At 46.8% G+C, this 16,433-nt stretch overlaps 1 protein-coding gene across 1 annotated transcript; it reads right to left on the bottom strand.

Annotated features, from left to right (window-relative positions):
• Positions 1–2,203: 2,203 nt before the first annotated feature.
• LOC148143402 (uncharacterized) lies at positions 2,204–7,135 on the bottom strand. The gene is made up of 2 exons (XM_087974179.1): positions 7,024–7,135; positions 2,204–4,049 (listed from the first exon to the last, which is right to left on the bottom strand). Exon 2 carries the CDS (start codon positions 3,645–3,647, stop codon positions 2,763–2,765), a length of 885 nt encoding a protein of 294 aa, XP_087830305.1. The 5' UTR covers positions 3,648–4,049; positions 7,024–7,135; the 3' UTR covers positions 2,204–2,762.
• Between the last annotated feature and the right edge of the window lie 9,298 nt (positions 7,136–16,433).

Raw genomic sequence — 16,433 nt, 5'->3', positions numbered from 1 at the left:
TGACTCTGCAGAACACGATAGCCCTGGACTACCTACTCGCTGTGAAAGAGGGCACGCGCAGAGCCTGACTGCAGGGACTGATAGCCCTCATCACTATCATTGCCAGGCTTAGAGTGCTAGCCATGGCTGTCCGACTGTGCTGTTCACGCCTACGTACAATTCTGTTACCCTCTGTCCCCCTCACCACTCAGCTAGCACAGATCCACTGGGAGAACATCCCTGTCCCTAAAATAGCCTCTCCTGGACCAGACTCGGACACAGAGAGCTATCTGTCTGATACCGAGACCCCCACCCGACAATCCCCCTGGCTCCGGCTTCATTGCCCCTTCTCGTCCCTCCCCTGAGCAAAACAAAAAGAAAAGGGGGGGAAATTGTGGAAAAAGATCTGCCACTCTGCCAACCCACAATAGGCCCACAAAAGCAAAATTGGCCAAACTGTACCTAAAACACCCAGAATGCCCATGCAGGCTCGCAAGCCAAACCAGACAGCACACACGGACAAAGGAATGCACTTCAACCTCACTACAATGACAGAGCACCGCAGGTATCTCAAAGCCCCAAGGGCAGTTTCACAACCCAACAATACCAAAGCCACACAAAGAGCAGGTCAGACAGAGAGGCACCAGCAAGGACTTGCTTCCAGAACAAGAAATGGAAGCACCTCACCACTTCAGAGGAGAAGTTAACACCTACCTGTGAAGAGGAATGGAACCATCGATAGTCAGGATGTTACACTGTGTGAAGGAACAGGACATTCATCTGATAACTGTTTTCCAATTAGCATCCTTGTAACTAGATTACTCTATTTCCAGATACATTGTATATTCCCCATTTCTTAATCAGTCTTATTGTACAGCCTTATTATAAAAACTGGTCTCATCCTCAGCTCTTAGAAGAGAAATTCTGATCTACCTGTACAGACTGTCAGTTGTCAGCCTCGTCAGTTTCTCTTCCAGTGACATTGCTTGTAATAAAGTGTTTGTCAATTTCACTTTGTGATCTCTAACTTATTGGGCAAATTTCTCCGACATGCGATAACAGGGCGACCAGAACTGTACTCAGTACTCTGAAAGTGGTCTTACCAACATGATGTTCCAACTCCTATACAAAACGCTGTGAACAATGAAGGCAAGTGTAATGAACGCCTCTTAACCACCCTGTCTACCAATGATGCAACTTTCATAGAACAATGTACCTGAAACCCACCATGTCTCTGTTCTACAACGCAACCCAGGGCCCTATCATTAACTATACAAACCCTGCCCTTCCTTGTTTTAGCAAAATTAAACCCCTCGCTTTTATTCATACCTCTCTCATACACATGCTCTCTCTGAGACACTCACACCCTCTCACAGGCTTCTCCTCCATCACACTCACGCTTCAAGCATGCACACACGCAAACAGACACACGCACTCTCATGCACACACACTCTCTCATACATGCACAGGTCTATGGGGTGAATTTGCATTTGCAGATATATTCAATTTTGATCAAAAAGCACACAACCTGCAGGCAGTTGATACATGGAATATTTGTAAATTCCTACTTTGGAAATAGAACCAGTCTGATTCAAGATTGGGATACAGACAGACTCAAACCTCACACATTTCATTATTGTCTGAACTGAGATGAAACCTATTTATATAAAACCTTAAGTCATCTCGAGAATCTGACTTCAAAGACTTTCTGGGATTTACACATTAATGAACTAAAACTTGCAATCTATTCTAAAAGACAAAAGACTTCACAACAATCTAGGTTTGTTCAATATATCCGATCAGTTGCACTATACTGTGATCTTTTGCTATAAATTCTGTCTTATGATCCTGCTCCACAGCTTCCTAATGAAGGAGCAACGCTCCGAAAGCTAGTGGTTCCAAATAAACCACTATAACCTGATGTGTGATTTTTTAACTTGATCCAACCCAGTCCATCTCTGGCTCCTCCACATCATTTCTCGTGAAGGCAGCCCACCCCTCCCGGTGCTGCCAGTAAACTTTACAATGCTGATGAAACGATGCAGTACCTGTACTCCTTAAAAATTTACAATTTCTAATGATACTAGCTACTCATTCACTGCTCCATCTGATACACGACATTAGAAACTTAGTGCAGGAGGCTGGAAGAAATGAGCAGCTTTAAAACAAAAAAACCTCTTGGACCTCAAAGCTTTCAATGAGAGTCTGAGCCCAGCAGTAAGTTCAGGTAACCTTTATCAAGAACCAACTTTACTACAGCTTCAGATTCCCCCAGCAAAAAGGTGTAGAAAAAGTAGCTTTTTTTTAAAAAACAGTTCATGGTCAAAGAGTACACAGTCTCCCCACCCCCCACTTTCTTTACTATTAGTCAGCACCAAGTTGTCCCTTTGTAATTGGATCCTTGGTACAGCCTTAACCCGTAGGAAGTATTGCCTCACTCAGCAATTTCAACCCAGACCCTGTATCTAAGTGAGTTTCTCCCTGTTCATTTCTGCAGGTGGGGGAGTCAACCACACTGCTCTGGGTCTGGAGTCACATGTAGACCACCCGGGTAAAGGATGCAGCTGGGACAACTGAGTGAATCCTTTCCTGCAAAGGCAGTTTCCTTTCCTAAAAAGGACATGAGTGATTCAGATGGGGGATCTCACGCCCCCGCCCCCAAAAATGGTTTCATCGTTAGATTCCGAACTCCAGACTTCTGACCGAATTCCAATTCCGCCATCTGCCACGACGGGATTCAAACCCAGGGGTCCAGTCGATAATGGGACTCTGCCATTGCTCCTTCAATCCCCCTGCCATGGCACGTGAACTCGCTGGTGCCTCTGCAGGTGGGAAGAGCGGGTGAATCCCTTCCCACACTGAGAGCAGGTGAATGGCCACTCCCCAGTGTGGACCCGCTGGTGGGCCAGCAGGGTGGAGGCCTGTGTAAAGCCCTTCCCACACTCAGGGCAACTGAAGGGTCTCTCCCCAGTGTGGACCCGCTGGTGCTTCAGTCTGTCGGATGAATTGCTGAAGGCTTTCCCGCACTCGGGGCAAGTGAAGGGCCTCTCCCCGGTGTGGACCCGCCGGTGGGTCAGCAAGGTGGAGGCATGGGTAAAGCCCTTCCCGCATTTGGGGCAGCTGAAGGGTCTCTCCCCTGTGTGGACCCGCTGGTGCTTCAGTCTGTCGGAGGAATTACTGAAGGCCTTCCCGCACTCGGGGCAGCTATAGGGCCTCTCCCCCGTGTGGACCCGCTGGTGCCTCAGCAGGGCGGAGGAATTGCTAAATACCTTCCCACACTCAGGGCAGCTGAAGGGCCTCTCCCCAGTGTGGCCACGCTGATGCCTCAGCAGGGCTGAGGAATTGCTGAAGGCCTTCCTGCACTCGGTGCAAAGGAACGGCCTCTCCCCGGTGTGGACCTGCCGGTGGGTCAGCAGACTGGAGGCCTGGGTAAAGCCCTTCCTGCATTCGGGACAGCTGAAGGGTCTCTCCCCCGTGTGGACTCGTTGGTGCTTCAGCAGGTCAGAGGAATTGCTGAAGGCCTTCCCACACTCTGTGCAGGGGAACGGCCTCTCCCCGGTGTGAGTGCGCCGATGAGTCTCCAGGGCAGATGGGAAATGGAAACTTTTCCCACAGTCACCACACTTACATGGTTTCTCTACAGGGCGGGATCCCTCAGGTTTTTCCATGGCCAAAACTACGCACAAAAATGTGTAGAGCCCCTCCCTGCCGTGAATCCCTCTTTCCAGGCTGTATAACTATTTCTGGCTCCACACTCAGTGCACTGCAACAGTATGGTCTCTCATCCAGTCCCACTGATTCTGAAAACATACAGAAACAGGAACCAAAAAGCTTTGCTCCTTCTCACAGAATCACAGTTGAAAATTGTTGCGTTCCCAATGGATTGAGTGACTGTCCGACATTGACATCAAAGTGAGGACTGCAGACACTGGACACTCAGTGTCGAAAAGTGCGGCGCTGGAAAAGCGCAGCAGGTCAGGCAGCATCCGAGGAGCAGGAGAGTCGATGTTTCAAGCATAAGCCCTTCATCTGTTGATTTTGAAACTTCCAAATTCAGATCTTCAAATAATCTGTAAAAAGAGATTACAAAAATCATCACTGTCAGTGCAGAGTAGAAATTCAGAACAAGCAACTCTACTTTCTGCAAAACGTTTTTTTCTTTTGTTACTCCACAAAATTGAAAGCATCATCCCACTCTCTCTCTCTCTCTCTCTCTCCCCCTCTGTTCTCACTCTGCGCTAATTCTCCTGAAGGTGCTGATTCAGGATCTTACAGGGGCAGAAAAGCAAAAATGTCAAGTCTGACATCTCTCTGAATTTTGGATAACTCCACCTGAAAGTTGATATCTTTCCCAATATTGGAATACTGCTGAGACTGAACAGGTCTGATTTTGGGAAACAAATACTGTGTCAATTCAGGGTGAACCTGCAATGCAGCTTCTTGACGAATAATGAGACATGAAATGGTTAACATCCCCAGGAAGGGGGAGAAAAGGAGACATCAAGGTATTGACACCGACACCAGAGAGAAAGTTAACATGCCGATCAGGTATCCAGAAACAATCTAGGCCCGTTTGCCAGCACTTGGCCCATTTTCCTTTAACCCCTTCCTATTCATATACCCATCCGGATACCTTTTCAATGTTGTGATTGCACCAGCCTCCACCATTTCCTCTGGCAGCTCATTCCTTACACACACCGCCTTCTGAATGAAAACGTTGCCCCTTACGTCCCTTTTAAACCTTCCCTTCCCCACCCCACCTGCCCACCACGAACCTATTACCCTTACATTCTGGAGTATCCCATCTCAAGGAAAAGACCTTGACTGTTTACCTCATCCATGCCCCTCATGATTTTATCAACTTCAGCCTCCAGCGCGCAAGGGGAAACAGCCCCAGTCTGTTTGGCCTCTCCCTATCACTCAAACCCTCCAACCCTGGCAACATCCTTGTAAATCTTTTCTGAACCCTTTCAAGTTTCACAACATCCTTCTGATAGGAGGGAGACCAGAACTGCACACAACCTTCCAAAAGTGGCTATGGTTCTGCTGAACAATGGCAATTTAATTCCAAAATATTAATTTCTTCATGAGAAGGGAATAATTGGCAATGTAGCTGTAAGAGGCCTCTTGCGGAAGAGTGAAGAACTGAGTGAGAGAACTTTCCATTAAAATGGAGAGGAACAGAGTGATTCTGAGACTGGGGACTTAAATCTAAAGCAAGGAAATTACAATGGCAGCGGCACAAACAGGCCACAACAAATGAAGGAACATTTTTGAAAGAAATGACAAACATTTAAAGAGCACCTGGAGGAACTGCAACAGTTGTCCATTCCTGTCTGAAAAAATAAAACACAGAAGGTGACACAGCCACGGCTAACAAGGGACATGATGGATAGGACTAGATCCAAAGGAGTGGCGTACAAATTGGCTCAAAATAAAGTAGCAGATCTGAAGACTGTGAGCAGTTCAGGTTTCAACAAAAGGATTGGTCAAAAGGGGAAAATGGGGTATGTGAAGAGGAAAATAAAATTAGAGAAAACAATAACAATGAGAACAGGCAAAGTTCTCATGTGGAACAAAGAGATGGCAGACCAATTAACCACATATGTTGCTTCTATCAAAACACAGGTAACATCCCATGTTGGGGAACACATAGTCCAATGAGAGCAGAACTGAAGGAAATGAGCAGTTGTGGGGAAGTGGTATTGGGGAAACTAATGGGATTAAAAGTTTACAAATCCCTGTGCTGGTAACCCACACCCCAAACTATGGTCTGAGGTCATGCAATTGGAAAATCTTGGGCTGATCTTAGCAGAACTGTTTAATGGTAAGGTCCTATGGAGTGTTACTGAACAAAGTGACCTTGGAGTGCAGGTTCATCGCTCCTTGAAAGTAGAGTCATAGATAGATAGGATAGTGAAGAAGGTGTTTGGTATGCTTTCCTTCATCGGTCAGAGTATTGAGTACAGGAGTTGGGAGGTCATGTTGCAGCTGTACAGGACATTGGTTAGGTCACTTTTGGAATACTGTATGCAATTCTGGTCTCCTTCCTATCAGAAGGATGTATGAACCTTGAAAGGATTCAGAAAAGATTTACAAAGATGATGCCAGGGTTGAGAGATTTGAGCTATAGGGAGAAGTTAAACATGCTGGCGGTTTTCCGTGGAGAGTCGGACGCTGAGGGGTGACCTTATAAAGGTTTATAAAATGATGAGATGCACGGATAGAATAAATAGACAAAGTCTTCTTGCTGGATTGGGGTAGTTGATAACTCTAGAACATAGGTTTAGGGTGAGAGGGGAAAGATTTAAAGGAGATGTAAGCGGCAATTTTTCATGCAGAGAGTGGTAAGTGTATGGAATGAGCTGCTGGAGGAAGTGGAGGAGGCTAGTGCAATTGCAACATTTAAAAGGCATCTGGATGGGTATGTGAACAGGAAGGGTTCAGAGGGATATGGGCTGGGTGCTGGCTCAAGTTATCCCTCCTCCTGCATTGAATTTCAAATCCATCTTCATCATGTCTTTCCTCCACTCCTGGCGTTCTCTTTTCTCCTGTCTACAAACTGAAAACAACATCAACACATCAATGCTCTCCAGGTCACTGCGATCTTGGAAGTACCCAGTTTCTGTTCCAGCGCCTCAAATGATCAGATTCATTCACCTCAAATTCACAGTCCGCCTTCGTGTCATTCTAGATCTCTCTCTCCCTCCCACTCCCTTTTTCCTGTTTTAAGGCCACACAAACCAAGCTCAGGGCCAGGTCTCTCAGAGTGAAATGAGGAAATTCTGGTTGAATGACACCAACTGTCACTTCTCTCCCGGAAATGACAGCTGATGGTGCCCTCACCAAGATGGCCGCCCGCGCTCCCCGCCCCAAGTCAACATGCGCCTTATCCTTACAAAGATGGCGCCGTGTTACCCGGGCAACACGAGAGCTCCTACGGTGGTGAAGTGGGCCTGGGGAGGTTTTATTCACGGCCTCAGGCCTCCCCCTCGGAGTTTATAAACTCCCCAGTCTCCTTCCTCCCGCGGGTCCCAATCCTACCCTGTCTCACTGTCTCCTCTCCCCGGGATGTTTCTGAAACCTGGTCCTGTTCTGAAGGAGGATCACCGGACCCGAAACACCTCCTCACATTCCTCCCGACACGAGCTGCCGGACCTGCTCAGCTTTTCCAGCGGCTCCTGTTCCTGTTCCTTCAGCCGCCGGCGCCATTCCTCTCCCACACTCAGTAACTTTGCCTCACCGCACGCATGCGCACAGCGAGGGCCCTATAGGGAGGTTTCTCGATCGCATGGGATCGTGGGAACTGAAGGCGCCATTAATGTCATGAAATCCAGTATCCCATATGCCTTCTTAACTGTCCTATTCACGTGTTAATGAAGTTAATGAAGAAGGGCTCATACCCGAAACGTCGATTCTCCTGCTCCTTCGATGCTGCCTGACCTGCTGCGCTTTTCCAGCAACACATTTTCAGCTCTGATCTCCAGCATCTGCAGTCCTCACTTTCTCCTCCTTAATGAAGTACACGTCAGGGGTAAATCATTCATCGATTTTAGATTTATACATTGAGTGGAACACTACAGGTGTTTAACTCTAAACTCTAGTTCCAATTCAGTGTCAGTATAATCGCTTTTTATCTTCTCTAAAATAAGCACCGAATCAATGCACTCCATCTGACCCTTCTTAACGTTGATTTTCTTTAGTTTGCAGATTCCAACACTGTTTCAATAATTTATTAAAATCTACTTCTGGTACATGGGCGTCACTGGTTGGCCAGCATTTGGTTCTCCTTGAGAATGTGGTGGTGAGCTGCCTTCTTGAACCGTTGCAGTCCAAACCCTGTACGGTGACCCACAGCATCTTGAGGGAAGGAATTCCAGGATTTGGACCAGTGACACTGAAGAAACATTTCCAAGTGAAGATGGTGAGTGGATTGGAGGGGTACTTGCAAGAGGTTGTGTTCCCAGGTATCTGTTTTCCTGGTCCTTCCAGATGGAAGTGGTTGTTAGTTTGAAAGGCAATTTGTAAGGTGCTTTGGTAAATCTTTGCAGTGCATCTTATAGGTACTACACACTACTGCTTCTGAACAGTGGATATGGTACCAATCAAGCAGGCAACATTGACCTGGATAGTATGAAGCGTTTCAAATACAGTTGAAGCTGCAACCCCATCCAAGCTAGTGGGGAGTATTCCATTACACTGCTGACTTGTGGCATGTAGAAGTTGGAACAGGATTTGGAGAGTCAGGAGGTGAGTTACTCACTACAGTATTTCTGGCCTCTGACCTGCTCTTGTAGCCACTGTGTATATATGGTTCATCTAGTTGAGTTTCTGTTCAATGGTAAAACCCCAAGGATGTTGATCGTGGGGTATTTAGTGACAGTAACATTGTTGATATCACAGGTCAGTGGTCAGATTATCTCTTTTGGGGATGAGTCATTCTGTGACATTTGCATGGCATTCATGTTACTTGCCACTCATCAGCCCATTGGATATGGTTAAGATCTTGTAGCATTTCAAACTGAACTGCTTCAGTTTGTGGGGAGTTGTTTATAGTGCTGAACAGCTGCAATTATTGCGACATCTCCACTTCTGAACTTATGATGGAGGAAGGTCATTGATGAAGATGGTTCGGCCTATGAACTCCTGCAGAGTTGTCCTGAAGTCGAGATGACTGACCTCCACAAATCATAGCCATCTTTCCATGTGCTAGGTATGACTTAACAATTAAGACATATAAAACTAATTGAAGGAATAGGTATGAGACAACCCTCTTCAGGGTGTCTCCAGTGCAGGTTTTTCTGTTCTCGAAACAATCTGATAAATGTTGACATTCATCAGCCTTTTGATCTTGGCAGTTTCCTTTCTCTCCAACATTTGTTTCACGTTAGCAAGTTGAATTCTTCTGCATTTTTCAGGAAAATGTTTTACAGAAGGTAACATTCTTAATATCTGTGTAATATTCCATGGGAAAACTGTCTATAGTCCACCAGTTGGAGAAAATTTCTCTGAAAAGGTTTGTCAAATGCCCTGCTTCCACAAGACCCAGTGTTCCCAAAGTTGAAGTACTTTTAACTGCCCCTTTATATTTTCCAGAATTCCCATGATAGGAGACATGTGCCACTTGTACCCACCACAAATCTCCTGAAACTGGGTGCGCTACAAAAGTCAAGCAGGAAGATTATCAGTAAAAAGGTCTGGTTTCAATCACAGAGTTATAGACATCTGGAGACACACTGCACGGAAACAGATCCTTTGGTTCAACTCATCCATGCTGACCAGATGTCCCAAGCTGATCCAGTCCCAAGTTCCAGCCTTTGGCCCATATCCCTCCCAGATGCCTTTTAAATATTGTAATTGTACCCATCTCCACCACTTCCCTGGCAGCTTGTTCCACACACACACACACACACCACCCTCTGCATAAAAAAAATTGTCCTTGAGGTCACTTATTCCTTTCTTGCTACCCACAGCACCTCTTCTCTGTTCCCCACCACCCTCAGCATCCCCTGTCCATCCACAGCGCCTCCTGTCCATTCCCACCTTGCCACCCACAGTGCCCCATGTCCATTTCCCTCTCCCCACCCTCTGCCCACCCATCCATCCTCCCTCTCTCCCCTCACCCTCCACTCTCCATCTCTCTGTTCCCTTCCTATTCTCTCTCTCCACCAATTCTCTGCTGCCCATTCTTCCACTGCCCCCACCCTCTCCTTGCCACTCATTCTCTCTCTCCACCCACCCTCTGTCCCCGTCCATTCTCTGTCTCCCCTCACATTCTGCACCCCACACCATTCTCTCTTCTGCCCCCCCCCCCAACACTCTACTCCCACATTCTCCCTCTCAGACCCTTCCCCCCCATTCTCTGGGTCCCCCACGCTCAGCCCCGCAGGCCTTTCTCTCCCCCCCAAGTCCTTCTCCTCTCCCTCACCCTCTGCTACCCTGTCCATTCTCTCTCTCTCTGTTCTCCACAGCTCCACCCAGCCCCCGTCCATTCTCTCTCTATTCTCCCCAGCCTCCGTCCATTCTCTTTCTGTTCTTCCAAGCCCCACCCTAGAGCCCCCATCAATGAGAGGAAGGTGGCAGGGAGGAGGAGGAGCTAGAAAGATTGGGAACTTATTTGAAATTGAGTTCCCCAATGTTGAGTCCTCCCAACTCTACGCAGCCCGGGCGGAAGATGGGATGTTGTTCCTCCAATTTGCAGTTTGATTCATTGTGGAAAGGGAGGAGGCCAAAGATAGTTATGTCAAAAAGGGAGTGGGAAGGGGAATTAAAATGGTTGGTGACTGGGAGGTCCGGTCAGCCTCTGCGGGCCCAGGTACGATGCTCGGTGAACTGTTCCCCAAGTCTCCCCGATGTAGAGAAGTTCACAATTGGCAAACACATGGCAAATGCCACAATGTAAAATTATAGCTTCTGCTGTGAAAACAAAAGCAGAAAGGAGGTGTATTGTTTAAATGGTGATGTATTGGGATGTGGAGCAAGTGAGGACTGCAGATGCTGGAGATCAGAGTTGAAAAGTGTGGCACTGGAAAAGCACAGCAGGTCAGACAGCATCCAAGGAGTAGGAGAGTTGACGTTTTGGGCATGAGCCCTTCATCAGGAATGATGTGTGAATGTACAAAGGGGGCTCAGCGTCATTCCACACCAGTCAGTACCAGTTGTCAGACAGGTGCAGCAAGCAATCAGCAAGGCAAGTGCTATGTTAACAAGAGGAATTGAGTTCAGAAGTGGGGATTTCTTCCTGCAGTTAGGGTGTCATTGAATGTATTCAAGGCTGAGTTCGTCTGATTTTTGAACAACAAAGAAGTGGATGTTTATGGGGGAAGGCAAGGAAATGGTTTTAGAACAGTTTCAGTCCAACTAGTCCATGCTGACTATGTTCTCAAACTAAATTAGTCCCAGCTGCCTGTGTTTGGCCCATATCCCTCCAAACATTTCCTATTCATGTACTTGTCCAAATTTCTTTGAAACGTTGTTACGTTTCCTGCATCCTTCCTCTGGACATCTATTCCACACACAAACCACACTCTGTGTTTTTTTTTAAAAACTGGTGCCCCTCATGTCTTTTTAAAATCTTTCTCCACTCACCGTCAAATTTTGCTCCCAATCTTGAAACCACCCCAGAGAAAGAAGACCCGCCGTTCACTTCATCTATATCTTTCATGATTTTATAAACCTCTATATGGTCACCTCGCAACCTGCTGTGCTCCAGTGAAAAAGTCCCAGCCTATCCACTTAGATGTAGTTAGATTCATACCCAGTTATGATCTGTTCAATGCTGGTGCAGGCTCCAAAGACCAAATGGCTGACTTCTGTTCCCAGTTCTCTTACTGTGTCCAGGACAGCAAAAGACTATAAGACATAGGAGCAGAAAGTAGGCCATTCAGCCCATCACGTCTGCTCATACCATTCAATTGTGACTCATAGGTTTCTAAATCCCATTGTCTTGCTTTCTCTCCATAACCCTCGATCCCCTTGATACTCAAGAACATGTGTCTCAGTCTTAAATATACTCAGTGACCTAGGCTCTGCAACCTTCTGTGGCAATGAATTCCATAGATTCATCACTATCTGGCTGAAGAGGTTGATGTTTATCTATGTTCTAAAAGGCCTTCTCTTTACTCTGAGGCTGTGTCCTCGGGTCGGAGTCTCTCCTACCAACGGAAACATCTTCCCAACGTCCACTATGTCCAGGCCATTCAGTATTCTGTGTGTTTCAATTAGATCTCTCCTGAGTGTGGGCCTGTTAATCAGCATGAAGCAGACCCTTCAGGATGAGGTACAACAGGGATTAGGTTCGGCAAATGGAAAGAGAGTAGTGGGATGGAGATTTTCAGCTTCGAGGGAATAAGAAGGGAAAGAGAGTTCATTATAAATTAGAATTGTTCAGGTGGGCCAATGGGCCAAGGAGTGGCAGATGGAGTTTTATTTAGAGAAATGAGAGGTGTTGCATTTTGCAACTGTATAAGACATTGTTTAGGCCACTTTTGGAATACTGTGTTCAGATCTGGTCTCCCTGCTATAGCAAAGAGGTTGTGAAACTTTGGAAGTGGTTGGAGAAGATTTACAAGGCTGTTGCCATGCTTGTGACCTACAGTGAGAGGCTGAAGAGGCCAGGGATATTTTCCCTGGAGAATTGGAGGCTATGGGGGTGATCTTATAGATGTTTATGAGGGGCATGGATAGGGTAAATATCCAAGCACTTTTTGCCAGGGTAGGGGAGTCTAAAACTAGAGGGCATATGTTTGAGGTGAGAGGGGAATGATTTAAAAGGGACGTGACCGGCAAGGTTTTCATGCAGAGGATGGTACATGTGTGTAACAAACTACCAGATAATGACAACATTTAAAAGGCATCTGGATAGGTACATGAATAGGAAGGATTTAGAGGGATATGGGCCAAATGCGACTAGGTTAATTTAGGATATTTGGTTGGCATGAGAAGCTGGGCCGAAAGGTCTGTTTCCATGCTTCAAAACTCTAATCAGCTTTGCTGAAAGCAGAAGAGTCAGAGCACTTTCAGAGCAGCTTTCAAAGATGTTTTGCCCTTACTGGGAGCAATAGACAATAGGTGCAGGAGTAGGTCATTCTGCCCTTCGAGCCTGCACCACCATTCAATATGATCATGGCTGATCATCCTTAATCAGTATCCTGTTCCTGCCTTATCTCCATAACCCTTGATTCCATTATCCTTGAGAGATCTATCCAACTCTTTCTTAAATGAATCCAGAGACTGGGCCTCCACTGCCCTCTGGGGCAGAGCATTCCACACAGCCACCACTCTCTGGGTGAAGATGTTTCTCCTCATCGCTGTCCTAAATGGTCTACCCCGTATCTTTAAGCTGTGTCCTCTGGTTCGGCACTCACCCATCAGCGGAAACATGTTTCCTGCCTCCAGAGTGTCCAATCCTTTAATAATCTTATATGTCTCAATCAGATCCCCTCTCAGTCTTCTAAACTCAAGGTATACAAGCCCAGTCGCTCCAGTCTTTCAGCGTAAGGTAGTCCCGCCATTCCAGGAATTGACCTCGTGAACCTACACAGCACTCCCTCAATAGCCAGAATGTCTTTCCTCAAATTTGGAGACCAGAACTGCACACAATACTCCAGGTGTGGTCTCACCAGGGGCCTGTACAGCTGCAGAAGAACCTCTTTGCTTCTATACTCAATCCCTCTTGTTATGAAGGCCAGCATGCTATTAGCCTTCTTCACTACCTGCTGTACCTGCATGCTTGCCTTCATTGACTGGTGAACAAGAACACCCAGATCTCTTTGTACTGCCCATTTACCTAAATTGACTGCATTTAAGTAGTAATATGCCTTCCTGTTCTTTCTACCAAAGTGGATAACCATACATTTATCCACATTAAACTGCATCTGCCCACTCACGTCACCTGTTCAGGTCACCCTGTAATCTCCTAACATCCTCCTCACATTTCACCCTGCCACCCAGCTTAGTATCATCAGCAAATTTGCTCATGTTATTACTAATACCATCTTCTATATCATTAATATATATTGTAAAAAGCTGCGGTCCCAGCACTGATCCCTGCGGTACTCCACTGGTCACTGCCTGCCATTCCGAAATGGAGCCGTTTATCATGACTCTTTGTTTCCTATCAGCCAACCAACTTTCAATCCAAGTTAGTACTTTGCCCCGAATACCATGCACCCTAATTTTGCTCACTAACCTCCTATGTAGGACCTTATCAAAAGCTTTTTGAAAGTCCAGGTACACTACATCTACTGGATCTCCCTCATCCATCTTCAGAGTTACATCCTCAAAAAATTCCAGAAGATTAGTCAAGCATGATTTCCCCTTCATAAATCCATGCTGACTCTGACCTATCCTGTTACTACTATCCAGATGTGTCGTAATTTCATTCTTTATAATAGACTCCAGCATCTTTCCCACTACTGAGGTCAGACTAACTGGTCTATAATTTACTGCTTTCTCTCTCCCACCTTTCTTAAATAATGGTACAACATTAGCCACCCTCCAATCCGCAGGAAATGATCCCGAATCTATCGAACTGTGGAAAATAATCACCAACGCATCCACGATTTCTCGAGCCACCTCCTTCACCATCAGGCGCCGGGGACTTATCAATCTTCAGACCTAACAGTCTCTCCAACACCAAATTATGGCAAATATAAATTCCCTTAAGTTCAGGTCCTTCAGCCACTGTTACCTCAGGGAGACTGCTTGTGTCTTCACCAGTGAACACAGATCTGAAGTACCGATTCAATTCTTCTGCCATTTTTTTGTTCCCCGTAATATATTCCCCTGTTTCTGTCTTCAAGGGCCCAATTTTAGTCTTAACCATTTTTTTGCCTTTCACATATCTAAAAAAGCTTTTACTATCCTCCTTTATGTTTTTGACCAGTTTTCCTTCGTACCTCATTTTTTCTCTGTGTATTTCCTTCTTAGTTATCCTCTGTTGTTCTTTAAAAGCTTCCCAGTCCTCCATTTTCCCACTTATCTTTGCTATGTTATACTTTTTCTCTTTTAACTTTATATGTTTCTTAACTTCCCTCGTCAGCCATGGCCACCCTTGCCTCCTCCTAGGATCTGTCTTCCTTTTTGGAATGAACTGATCCTGCATCTTCTGCATTATACACAGAAATATCTGCCATTGTTCCTCCACTGTCATCCCTGCTAAGGTATTGCACCATTGAACTTTGGCCAGCTCCTCCCTCATAGCTCCATAGTTCCCTGTATTCAACAGAAATATTATCACTTCCGATTGTACCCTCTCCTTCTCAAATTGCAGATTGAAGCTTATTGTATTATGGTCACTACTTCCCAATGGCTCCTTCACTTCGAGGTCCCTGATCAATTCTGGTTCATTGCACAGAACAAGTTAAAGTGAAATCTTTAATTTGTGGGACAGCAACTGAGTGAATGAGTATATCCAGAATTTTAGTGGAAAGTGGGAATTCATTGCACTGTGGGGATGAAGTGCTTTAAGGTTTACCGGCAGGAAGTACAGGTGTGCTGAGTGAATGGTTAGGTGGGTTCTTGTTTTAAACTGCTCATTTCTTTCAGCCTCCAGCATTGTATTTCCACTGCTGTACATCAGAAGAAGTGACTGTTATCATTAGAAACCTTACGGTTTTCAATACCTCATTGTTTCCTGAGCATTTTAAAGTTTACTGACAGCAGCGGGGTTTGGGCCGTATTCAATGGAAACGATTAAGTAAACAGATAACACACATACGAGAGGGCAGGGTGGGACTTGTCTTTTGATTTGGTGGAAGGTGGGAGGTTCTGTGCGCTGTGATCCGGGGCAAACACGACTGCAGTAAATCATTCAATCTCTACAGTGTGGAAGTAGGCCATTCAACCCCTCTGAAGAGCATGCCATCCCGACCCACGCCCACCAGCTCCCTGCCCTGTCTAGTAGTTCCTGCTGGGGGATGAGACTCGGCCATAAAATTAGGGGGATCAGAGCTGGAAGCATCTCCAGCATCTGCAGCCCTCACTTTCTCCTCATAAAATTAGGGGGAGTAGACTTAAGGTAGAGATGAGGAGGAGCTGTTTTTCCCGGAGAGTAGTCAATTAGATTGAATTAGATTACCTACAGTGTGGAAACAGGCCCTTCGGCCCAACAAGTCCATACTGACCCGCCGAAGCGTAACCCACCCAGACCCATTCTCCTACATTTACCCCGTACCTAACACTACGGGCAATTTAGCGTGGCCAATTCACCTAACCTGCACATTTTTGGATTGTGGGAGGAAACGGGAGCACCCGGAGGAAACCCACACAGACACGGGGAGAATGTGCAAACTCCACACAGTCAGTCGCCTGAGGCGGGAATTGAACCCGGGTCTCTGGCGCTGTGAGGCTGCAGTGCTAACCACTGTGCCACCGTGCCGCCCACTAATCTGTGAAGGGTGAGGGTGGATTGGCCATGCTAAATTGCCCCACATGGTCCAGGGATGTACAGATTAGGGTGGATTCGCCATGTTAAATTACCCATAGTGCCCAGGTATGTGCAGGTGAGGTCTATTCGGGGGGTAAATATCGGGCAGGAGGGGAAGGGGAATGGATGTGGGTGGGTTACCCTTCGGAGGGTCGGTGTGGTCCCATTGGGCCGGGTGACCTGCTTCTACATTGTGCGGATTCTCTGAAGGGAAAGGATTTTTGCAAACTGCGCAGGGCAGTGCGGGCCGTCAATCCGGAGCAGGCGCAGTGCGGAGCCGCCATTCGCCCCGCCCCTTCGTCTCGTCACGCCCCGTCTCGCACGCCGTCACTCGACACTTGCTCCTCCCACTGTCCCGGCCGCGCTCCGCCTCTGTACCCGCCTCTCGCTCCACCCAGTCGCTCCGCCCCTGACCCCGATTGTCGCTCCGCCCCCTCCCCGCCCCTCCCCTTCCTGTCTTTCCCTCCGCCGCCTTGACCCATCGATGACGTCACAACGCGGAAGTGGCTCTGCTCGGTTCAGAGTT

Source organism: Chiloscyllium plagiosum, unplaced genomic scaffold, assembly GCF_037043375.1.
Source record: "Chiloscyllium plagiosum isolate Xiang-an unplaced genomic scaffold, Cpla_swu_hap1 HiC_scaffold_27, whole genome shotgun sequence".
Taxonomy (NCBI): domain Eukaryota; kingdom Metazoa; phylum Chordata; class Chondrichthyes; order Orectolobiformes; family Hemiscylliidae; genus Chiloscyllium; species Chiloscyllium plagiosum.
This window is presented reverse-complemented; position numbering and strand designations above follow the sequence as displayed.